Genomic DNA, 11,625 nt, shown 5'->3' with positions numbered 1-11,625 from the left:
CAACATCTGGGGGTTAGGGTTAGGGGGCGCAAATCCACGGGTTAGGGGGCGCAAATTACTTGCCTTGCCCCGGGTGCTGACAACCCACGCTACGCCACTGGAGATGGGAAGAATCCTGATTTAGCTGGAATTTGCGAGAGTGTCCTAAGATGGGGTCGATCATGGAAGGGAGTGAGAGTGACCTACCACCATGGCCTGCTGCTATATCCATTGGTTCACCATACCCATCTAGGAAAAGTGAAGCCTGCTCATACATGCTGGGGCTCACAAATACTGCTGCATAGGCTTCCACATGATCAGGAACCCTGATCACACATAGCCGGTCCCAAAGATGACCATACAGATCTGATCTGATTTGATCTTGACAGTGTTAGGGAGTTGCTGGGTTGACTCCGCATCTGGGACATAAGGCCTTCTAGTCATCAATTAACTTTGAAGAAAGCCAGCCAGAAGAAGAACTTTGCACAAGGAATTGTGAATATTCTTCCCATGCTTAGAGTTCATAAAAGGCTCACAAAATGGCAGGATGGTGCTCACCTGCTCCCAAGCACGCAGGATCCACCCTGCCCCTCGGAAAGCCTCAGGACGCTGTCAGCAGCAGAAATCTATACTGGACTTTTATGGGACAGGTAACAACTTACCAACCAGGAATGAAACTGCAAACACAAGGTGCCTGGACGTAAATCAGCTCCTGCCAGATCGACATGTGAGCTCCTTCAACAGTTCTGACAGCTCTGGTTTCAGTATGAATCACCATACTGTGGGGGACAGATTTGATGCTGCCACTGCTGATGAGATGATTATTTGGTCCATGGACCCAGCTCTTTATGGTGACGTTTTCAATGACCCTGCGCAAGATCAACACCCACAGGCTAAAACTATGCCAGCTGGAGGCAAAGAGGCCTTCCACAGCGAACAGTTGAGAGTGGGGCCCTGTAACTGTGGAAGGCTCTACAGAATCATTGTTTTCTATCTTGACACATGCTTGAAGGAATCTTTGGAAGTGTGGCCCTGCTCTGTAAGCAGGTAACAGGCCTCAAGGCCACTACTGAGACCCTAGTGGGGCTTGTTGAAAACGGCATTTTGATTGTCGCTGACCTTCCCAGTCATGAGAACACAGACTCAGGACCTTTAGGTAATATGTTACATAATATCCAGTTGTGGATGAGCACGTGCTGATAGAGGCATTTAATAACACAGGGCTGCAGAGAACCAAGGACCCAAGAGAAGCCAGGTCCCTTGGAACCAGTAACATCATTGCTTGGAATATTGCCCTGGATGACTCATTTAATACCCTGGACTCATTCAGTGTCTTGGACCTGACCCCCCTCTAACCCTGGGCTGATGCTAGTATATGTTAGGAAACATCTTGACAGTATGAGCTGTTGGGCAATGGAACAGACTCCATGACCTCTAGGATTATTTCCAACTCTGACTCGAAAATTCTGTTTTTTTATTATCTGTGGGTAGATACACACCATTTGCCAGACACAGCACACTATGCCATGCAAAGATTTTTCAATCAGGCCACACTTGCTGAACAATTTCATAAAGACATTCTTTCATAACCTGTAGGTGAATGCCATCTGGTCATGGTGTTTGCTCATTTTTATTCCTATTAATCTCTTGACAAGCCATGTCACGTAGACATTAATGGCTTTATAATGTCATTCAAGCCTAAACAGTGCTGGGTAGAATTTTGACATGCCTGTTCATTTGACTGGCTTATAGGCAGGTTATTTGCTATCAGCAAATATAGCAGAATGTGATGACTCAAAGAAAGGCAAACTTAAATGAATTGCAGACGACAGAAACTATAACCATGCCATTATTGAAGGAATCATAAAAATACATTATACTACTGCAGGTCACTCCTGTGCTAATATATACTGCCTTAACTATTTATGAGACTCCTTCGGAAACAGTTGGACTGAACATCTTAAAGATGAAACACGCTGTAGGTCAACTAGGTATGGATGGATCCGTCCACTTCCAGTCTGTGTCAGTTTCATATGTGTTCATTCATCTGTCTCTTCCATCCCATTTCTGCATTTCTCTGATTTCCTTTTTAAAAAAAATATCTGATACATTAGATTATTCTGTTGCGTGTTGAGTTCCGCAGTGCCACCCCCCAAAAATTCACACAGCACACGTTAATTTTTGTTTAAGGTTTTTGGCATAATTTTGGCCACAACTTTATTTAAATACAGAAAATGTGAGTGGTTGCTTAGGCATTGGTTATGACTATGTCCTTGCCCCCCCAAGGACAGCGCTGGCACTTCCGGACACCACCGGAAGCCAGCGTGGGAAACAAGTATTGGGGAGAAATGAGGCTGGGTAAATGCAGTCCAACACCTCTCACCCTCATGTTCCGGTGGGGTCTTGCCCGGCCCAAGTCCGGCTCCACGGACAAGGACGAAAGGATGGCAAGCCCCTGGATTCCTTTAACGGAATTCCCATTCGCATCATTTGGAGGGATAGGCACCTTACCCCTCCAAGCACCAATTTAACCAATGCCTAACCGCCAACCTTACAAGTTGTGACGATTTGCTACGCAGTAGGCAAAAACCAAGTGGCAAGAGCCAATCAGCCAAATGGTAAAATTCCTACCAGGCCCCCGCTCGAAGGCGAACGACCCCATGACAGGCATAGCAAGGTCAAATGAACCCAAGAACCACCCTATAAAAGGGAGGGGGGGCGGGTGATCCGATGCAAAACGGCCAAGAGGAAGTCCCCTAGTCTAGCTCCTCAATTTATAGACTCTAAACCCCTCCTCCAATTTTGCAACACCCAAATTTCCCCAGCGACCCAATTAACCCTTTCATCTTAGGTTCCCAAAACTGCCTAGTCATGATGGTGGCCTGCTCCCCAACCGCAACACGTGCTCTCTGCTAGTGAGAACACGCTTTGCGTGTTGAGTTCCGCAGTGCCACCCCCCAAAAATTCACACAGCACACGTTAATTTTTGTTTAAGGTTTTTGGCATAATTTTGGCCACAACTTTATTTAAATACAGAAAATGTGAGTGGTTGCTTAGGCATTGGTTATGACTATGTCCTTGCCCCCCCAAGGACAGCGCTGGCACTTCCGGACACCACCGGAAGCCAGCGTGGGAAACAAGTATTGGGGAGAAATGAGGCTGGGTAAATGCAGTCCAACACCTCTCACCCTCATGTTCCGGTGGGGTCTTGCCCGGCCCAAGTCCGGCTCCACGGACAAGGACGAAAGGATGGCAAGCCCCTGGATTCCTTTAACGGAATTCCCATTCGCATCATTTGGAGGGGTAGGCACCTTACCCCTCCAAGCACCAATTTAACCAATGCCTAACCGCCATGGAGCCCACAGCTCCCCGCCAAACCACTCACAGCCCCAGCCAAGACCTCAGCTTGGCCACCACCGCACCTAGCCAAGCTTCATTACCCGAAGCAGAAAGGTGCACGCCATCATCTCGGAATAAATCTGGCCTCTGAGAAGAAATTCCAGGATGAAAAATCACATCCCCACCCAACTCCCAGACCTTCTTTGTTACTGCGGAGTTGACACGGCTCCTGGCTCTCTCAATGGCGGCTGGGCAATGACTGCCCCTCCACGCGCGCCGTTGTAGCAGCCTTGACCAAAAGATTTTTCCGTCAGGCATCATAGCCTGCAGCGTCTCCAAGTCCGATAAAATGGTAGCACGCAGGGAAAAACAGTTCATAGAAACCAGGTCGTTCTCACCCAGCTGTAACACAATGGCCGACGGGGGTACATCCCATAACAACCGCCTCCGAATCTGAGGCAGGAGCTCCGACCAGCGCATTCCCCTTCTGGTTATCCAAGACAACTGAACATGTCGAGGAAGGCCGAGACCAGGACCCATTCCCAGCTGCTGAGCCGCGACGCCAGCCCAATGGACGATGCTGTGCCCCACCATCCATACGCGGACAGCCGCTAAACCTAATATGAACAAACAAAACAAATGTAAGGTCCTTATCAACGAATATAACTTTTGAACACTTCAGACTTCCAGCGACCCAATTCCTGAATTCTGGCCGCTGACAAACCCCAATGCGCCGCAGTAGTGGCAGCCCCAATCCTAAATGAGTGTGGGGCAAAATCAGATGCCCTGCCGCCACCCGCCATAATTACTTTGCGCATTACTTTCGCAAACTGCTGCCTTGACAGGGGGGAACCATCCTCATGCCTAAGAAGTGGGCCATCCCCAGGGGTGCGGATAGACAGGTACCTCCTGACATCTTTTACAGGGCAAGGGCCCGCTTCTCCCGTAGCCGGGAGACGCATGAGGGCCCCCCTGCCTTTTTGATCCGTTTTTGAATGTCTAATTGTGATACGGAGTTCTACAGGAGACAACTGTACATCCTGCAACAAAAGGCCGCGAGTACGGCCATCCTTATGGACTTCAACCACTATTTCACCCACCCTTAGGGCACCAAAAAAGGCTATCGAAAAGGCAGCTGAAAACAGGCGGGCCTCATACACCGACCAACAAACCACCCGCAGCTTTCTGCGCATCTTGCACAACATATCAAAGGATATGGGTTGTCGATTTGCCGGCCGGGAAGGACAAAGTCGACTCCATCCCTCCAAGGTTTTGCGGACAAGGAACTTCGCACAAGGATCCTTATCAAAGAATACCTTGCAGAAAAATGCTATAGCAGCAGCATGTATCCTAATAGTCTTAGCTGCCCTACCCAACTGAAATAGGTGTGCCAGGTAACTTAACACCTGGGAAGATGTGGGTGAAGCCCTTCTAAATTCGCAGGCAGATTGCTGCATAAACCTCACAAAATCACCCCACACTTTAGTGTAAGAACGTAGGGTAGAAGGGGAGACCGATGCCGCTACTCCCTGTAAAACTAATTGCTGCCAAGGCTCCAAAGATGTTCCGGGAAACATTCCGGACGTATCCGAGCCTCTGGAACCAGAAGTCTGAACCGCTCCATCTGAAAACGGGACAGAGCATCAGCAATTTCATTAGACACCCCGGGGATAAAACGTGCTGAAAAAACTATATTATGGCGTAGGCAGTGTAACACAAAAACCCGTAATAAGGCTGACACCCGGGGGGAACGTGACGACAGTTTGGCCAACACTGTCACCACAGCCTGATTATCGGTCCAGAAGCAGACACGACGGTTCCTGAACTCCTCGACCCACAAATGCACTGCCACTGCAATGGGAAAAAACTCGAGAAAGGTTAGGTCCCGCGTAATCTCTCCCCCCTGCCATTCTTGCGGCCAACGTTCTGCACACCAACGTCCATTCCAATAGAGCCCAAAGCCAAGGGAACCAGCAGCATCAGACTGCACTTGAAAGTCATTACGCAAGTTCAGCGTGTCTTGCCATAATGACACCCCATTGAATTCCTCCAGGAATTCCAACCAAATGTAAAGATCAGCCCTCACCTGGTTAGAAAGACGCACCCGATGGTGCGGTGCTCTTAACCCTGAGGTGAGGCGAGCCAGGCGAGAGCAAAAGGGGCGCCCCGGCGCCACCACTCTACATGCAAAATTCAAATGTCCCAACAGCGATTGAAGCTGCCGAAGGGACACCTTCCTCAATGGGAGTAGTTCCCCTATCACCCTTCTCAAGTTTTCCAGTTTATCGCTAGGTAAGCTAGAAGTTTGAGCCACAGTATCCAAAAGGATACCCAAATAAGTCAGCCGAGTCGAAGGACCCTCAGTCTTGTCTGCGGCTAAGGGAACCCCCAGTTCCCGAGTGAGATCAGCAAACGCTTGCAATAGCACTGAGCAGTCACCGGTATCGGAGGCAGAGGCCAATAAAAAATCATCCAAATAATGAGTGACCCCGCCCAGACCAGTTTTTGCTTTCAATGCCCATTCCAAAAAGGAACTGAAGGATTCGAAAGCGGCGCAGGCAATCGAACATCCCATCGGCATGGCCTTATCAAAGTAATACTTGCCCTCAAACTGAAAACCCAGTAACCAAAAATCTTCTGGGTGTATTGGCAAAAGGCGGAAGGCAGACTCAATGTCGCATTTCGCCAATAACGCAGAAGAGCCAAAACTCCGAATCATCTTGATCGCATGATCAAGAGATGCGTACTTGACTGAACAGAGCTCAGGAGGGATAACATCGTTAACCGACGTACCCATGGGATGTGATAAATTATGAATCAAACGAAATTCCCCCGGCGCCTTCTTTGGCACAATGCCCAAAGGGGAGAGGTGTAAAGTTTGAAAAGGAGGGGTGTCAAAAGGACCGGCCATCCTTCGCATGGCCACCTCCTTTGCAATCTTCTTTCGAGCAACCTGAGGAAGCTCGCGAACTGACTTTTGGTTAGCAGGATTCCTAGCCACAGGAGATTTGGCTACCGGAATCCGAAAACCCTGCGAAAAACCATTGCTCAAATATTCTGCAGCATCCCCGTTGGGGTACGACTGCAGCCAAGTTTGCAAAACCCGCAAGCGGATTGGTGTATACGCTAACGATGTCAGCGAACTACTTTCCAGTTCCTGAGGTGGCGGAGACGGGGGTGGGCTTTGGGGGTTGCTGAGATCCCCCTTTACCCCCACGAAAGGGCCGCCGACCTGCAAAACATGAGGAAGTGGGATGCGAACCATTGCACCTTTCGCAGGCGTGGGCAAATTTGCACCCCTGGCGATTACACGAGCCCTTATTGAAATCCCAGCAAAACAGGCGTCGGCCAGCTTTCATTGCCAGAGACTTAGGCTTCTGCTGTTCAGGCGCCTTTTTGTCTATAAGTGGGGCCACATGGGTGGTCCAAACGTCAAGATCCTTACGATCCCAGCGAGCAGAAGGAATTTTTGCCGCCCGGCGCCGGAAGGCTTCATCATATTTTATCGCGGCTTTTTCACCGGCTCTGGTGAATGCCGAGCGAACAATGGACAAATAAACCATTAAATGGAGAGATCTCCGTGGATAAGCCGCCATTACCACACCAGCAAAGACCTGAAAGCAATCGAGCCAGAGCTCGAAGGTCCTGTCTGCATTGGATACCCCCTGGCGCTTTTTGGAAGAGCTACTTTTCTCTTGATCCTCCGAAGGCGGAGCCAACTTAAACATGTCTACGTATCGACCATCCAAAATCCTAGAGCGCACCTTCGATGACAGGTGCAAACCAGGAATAACGTCTCTGGCGGAGTTGGTAGATACTTTAACGTCTGGTACCAAAACGCCCTCCAAACATTCCTGAACGATACCATACCTAGCCCGATGTGTGTTGGACCGGCGCTCCCAAGCCCACTTAGGAAGCCCCGATGCGGATTCGCCAAAGCCCCAGTAGAGTTTCAGCGAGTTACCTGACTCCTCATCAGAACTAGAGGATGACGTACCAGTATAAGAAGTAGAGGAGTCATCCCTCCTATGCTTTGCATGCTTCCGGGAAGATCTCCTGCGGCGACGCTTCCCGCCCGAAGACTTCCTGGCCGGAACTGGTAAGCTGTCCTCAATGGAAGATTCTGATTCCTGATCCGGCCGAGAGGAACCTGGGGCTGATGGAGAAGAAACCACCCGTGAGGGACCAGGAACAGATGCTGCCTCAACGGTAGGCAGCACTAACCTACCATGGCGGGAAGGAGGGACAGAATGGGCACCCCTCCCCGAAGCTCTCCGGGAAGGATGGGGCCTCCTTGCGCGACCACGACCAGCAGGTATGTAACGGGGTTGGGTCGGCTGGGGGTCACTTCCCCCCACCACAGGCAACATTTCCCCACTTTCATCCTCCTCAGATGATGACAAGACCAGAGATGATGTTCCCACAGGATGAGGTGCTGCAGACGTGGACGGCTGACTGGAACACTGCTGTAGAAAGCCATCCAGATTAGCCGCGAAGCGAGATAAGGCCGCAGGATCGCCGGCCATGCTGGACACCAATGACTGCACCCGTCCCTCTGGTTGTCTTGTCACAGGTGAGCGTAGCACCTGCGATGGGCCTCTAATAGGCCGTTTTGCAGTGGAAGGTGGACCCGGGCGATCTGAGTGCCTCTTTGGAGCCATACCTGCTAGGCAATAGAAAATAAAGCAGAAAATCCAAACTGTTAACAAGTAAACAAGCCTGGTCCAATAGCACCTGAAACCAACTCGAGAACACTTCAAGGAACAAATTAATTGTAATTAAAATCCTTAATTAGAACTTTTTTGCGCCTTCCGAATCAGCCTGCAAAGGAGGGAGCAGGCAACCCAATTAAAGGCTTAACCAAAGCAAGAGTTATTCAATAAATCCAGAAAACCTGTAATAAAATCAAATTCTACAGGAAAACAATATGCAATGGTGCAACAATCAAATCAACCAGCAGGTGGCTCTATACCACCTGTCCACTTAAGGAAAGGAGGCTGCAATACCAGCCAGGCCACCGGGGGAGCTCAGGAGTAGGCCGGCTGCAATATCGGCTAAGCCACTAGGGGAGCTCAAGAGTAGGCCGGCTGCAATACCGGCCAGGCCACTAGGGGAGCTCAGGAGTAGGCCGGCTGCAATACCGGCTTGGCCACTAGGGGAGCTCAAGAATAGGCCGGCTGCAATAGCAGGCAACGGCCACAGGAGGCGCAGGCCAATATCAGCGAAGATCACTCCCTAGCCACGCTGCAATGGAGGTCCCCGTGAAGCAGCAAAAAACGCCTCCGAAGAAGCACAGGCCGCTACCGCGGCTCCAGGAGGCCCCAACGGGCCACAAGCCACCCAGCAGCTGAGCCTGTTACGCTGCACGGGAGCAGGGACCTAATATGTCGGGCGCTAGCCGCGCCGCAGCGATATCCGGCAAATAATTATTTATTTATTTCCTTTCAGCTCAGGAAGCGTCGGAGACGCGACGGAGGAGGCCGCAACCGCGCCGCGAGCCTGATAAGGGGTGCAAGGTAAGTCGCCGATTAAGGAGAGGGCCGGGGAGAGGGAAGGGCGCCTAGGAGCGCTCCGCGGATCGTAGCCACGGGGCGGACCTGCGGGCGGGATAGAGTCTCCCTTGGCAAGGGAAACGAAGGAGGGGGTGGGGGGGAAAGGGTGGGAGGCCTGCTGCGCTCCGCGGCTGCGGAGCCGCGGGGCGGCCCACGGGCGGGTGCGGGGCTCCTAAAGGCGACGCACGCGATGTGGGGGAAAGGGGGAAACTCCCTGTGCTAGGGAGGGGGCACCCCCCTGCCTATAAGGCAAACCCCGCTTCCGCTAAACTTCGGGAATTAAAGACCAGGAAATTAAAATGGCAGGAAGGAATCAAAAGAAAACCGGGTGGAAATTAACTAGGGGGGGGGGGCAATATGGGAAGCAATTAGCAATACAACCGTCTCCGACCAAACAGCTCCTTGATCCGATGCAAAACGGCCAAGAGGAAGTCCCCTAGTCTAGCTCCTCAATTTATAGACTCTAAACCCCTCCTCCAATTTTGCAACACCCAAATTTCCCCAGCGACCCAATTAACCCTTTCATCTTAGGTTCCCAAAACTGCCTAGTCATGATGGTGGCCTGCTCCCCAACCGCAACACGTGCTCTCTGCTAGTGAGAACACGCTTTCTCACAGTAGCCAACCAGATATTTATGGAAAGACCACAAGCAGGACACGAGTGCATAGCTCACAAGAGTAGACATTTCTAAATTATTTTATCAAAAAATACACATTTGAGTGAGTTTAAGTTTTCTTTAGGTTTTTTTTTATTTAAGCTAAGCTCTGCATTGCAAAATTTGTGGAAGCACAAAATCAGAAGGATAATTAGGTTCAAATCCTCCCACTAGTTTGGGTAGTGTACAGTAGATCAGGTAACCTTATTTGATTTTATTTAAATATTTAAGGACTGCACTTTCAAAAAAAACACAGCAAGGTGAAATCTGACACACAAAAACAACATAACAATAACATCAATAAATACTGGTTGGTAAAAACAAAGGCCTTTCTGAAGAGCACCAATTTCAGATGACATCTAAATGTAGGTAGGGATGATTCCTGCCAATCCCCTACTAGCCAGCAGCTCCATCGGATTGGCTCTGCCACAATAAAGGCTGACAAAGCCACCAAAACTGCTCCATCAGAAGATCTGATGCTACTTGCTTCCTGATAGTAGATTTCCAAAACAGCTCCACACACAAACGTATACTAAGTGTTTAAAGCTGATGGATTTGAGTAGGGATGGAAGGCTCTGTCAATTTCAGCTTGCTAAGTTTCTCATCCCCCCCCCCTCCATCTTAAATTCAGTCCTCTACATTTCTGCAGCAATTTGTGATTTTTTTAAATTTTTAACTTTACATCCTCATGAAAATTCTTTAGCATTTTAGTGGTTGTTGCCCCTAATAAACATATTCTTGTATTCAGTTCTGACTAATGTTCAAATTTTTGCAAGCTATTTCTACTTACTATAATGCACTCCTGCATATTTTCACCAATATATTGATTTTTATGCACACTTCTCTCTAACATATGCAGTTTTGTAAACATTGGGTGGAGCACTGCATCACAAAATTCAGACAAGTGTGAATGTCAACAGATGGCTGGTTTTTTGGGGGTTTTTTGGTTCACATGTTGTTTCAGAAGGTGCAGATTTCAGCTTAAAATGCAATCAGAATTCTGAATCAATTTTATCCTCCATCCCTAGATGTGAGGAATCTTCTTTTTAAGCTTTCACTTCAACCTGGTTCAAAGGCAATACTTTGCTACATAGCAGCAGTTTCTGGAGAAGAATCAAAATGGAAACATTATGGTAGTGAAAATAACATACATAAATGTATTATGCTAGGGAAATGTGCTTTGCAAAAAAATGTGACTATATTGCATAAAACTGTGTCTTTGGTATGTAGAAGGTTCGAGGTTCAGTCTCTGTCATCTTCAGGTAGGGCTGGGAGGGACTGCGTCTGAAACCCTCGAGACCTGCTACCAGTCAATTTAGCCGATACTGAGCTATATGGTGGCAAATCTTCTGATATAATGTATTCACGAATATTTCTGCACTTCTAAAATCACATGGTAAGAGTCCCACAAACCATCCTAATGGGGCAGGTAGTTATGGCTGCAGTCTTGACACACACCAAGGAAGTAGGTCCCATTGAGCTCAACGGGGCTTACTTCTGCACTGCACACTGTAGCTATTGTTATGCAAGGTACGATCAGGGGTCCCGCAAATGTGCCTCTGCTTTACCCTTTTATAAATAAAACAACAGTGACGACTTGCTCGGATTTTGGTCTGTTTTCAGCTATCCCGATCTAGGCAAATTCAGCAAGGGACTGAGGGAAGGCACTTTCTATTGCATTTTGCATGGCAGTCATGTTTTATTAAGAATACGAGAAACAATTTAACTAGCACAAAGCTATGCATCATATGTCACTGGTGTGTGATGGGCATGTTTTGATAACTGTATAGAATTGGTAATGAAGAGGCTTAACCCAAGTGGTTAACCTTAGCAGAAGCTTGCAAAGCCCAAAGCAGTACCAATTAACGGGGCTTAAAAACATGTTTCAGACATAAAGAGCAAAATAGAGGTTCTTCCATACTTTCCCTGTCATCCTGCTTTTCTGCATTTACATACACAGAGAATCAATCCCAGCAGTGGATTTATATTAAGGGAAATGCGCTAATTTAACATTCTGGACTAACTCTAAGATATTGATTTAAGCAAAGCAGTTAGGGCTTCCTTTACGTTGTCTGACTTTATATGAGGTGACTAAGTTAA

At 48.7% G+C, this 11,625-nt stretch overlaps 1 protein-coding gene across 1 annotated transcript; it reads right to left on the bottom strand.

Annotated features, from left to right (window-relative positions):
• Nucleotides 1–2,701: 2,701 nt before the first annotated feature.
• Nucleotides 2,702–8,458, bottom strand: LOC308589744 (uncharacterized protein). The gene is made up of 2 exons (XM_081199155.1): nucleotides 7,316–8,458; nucleotides 2,702–3,935 (listed from the first exon to the last, which is right to left on the bottom strand). Exons 1-2 carry the CDS (start codon nucleotides 7,977–7,979, stop codon nucleotides 3,361–3,363), a joined length of 1,239 nt encoding a protein of 412 aa, XP_081055281.1. The 5' UTR covers nucleotides 7,980–8,458; the 3' UTR covers nucleotides 2,702–3,360.
• Between the last annotated feature and the right edge of the window lie 3,167 nt (nucleotides 8,459–11,625).

This window comes from Podarcis bocagei, assembly GCF_964188305.1.
Source record: "Podarcis bocagei genome assembly, chromosome: 6".
Taxonomy (NCBI): Eukaryota; Metazoa; Chordata; class Lepidosauria; order Squamata; family Lacertidae; genus Podarcis; species Podarcis bocagei.
The sequence above is the reverse complement of the archived record's forward strand: the minus strand, read 5'-3'. Positions and strand labels throughout refer to the sequence as shown.

Excerpts from the sequence above, each read along its gene's own strand:
- LOC308589744 (XM_081199155.1), bottom strand. The coding sequence starts at position 7,979 with ATGGCTCCAAAGAGGCACTCAGATCGCCCGGGTCCACCTTCCACTGCA. Across the intron at positions 3,936-7,315 it reads CTCCTCTACTTCTTATACTG|GTTTAGCGGCTGTCCGCGTA; the intron begins GTACGTCATCCT and ends TGTTCATATTAG.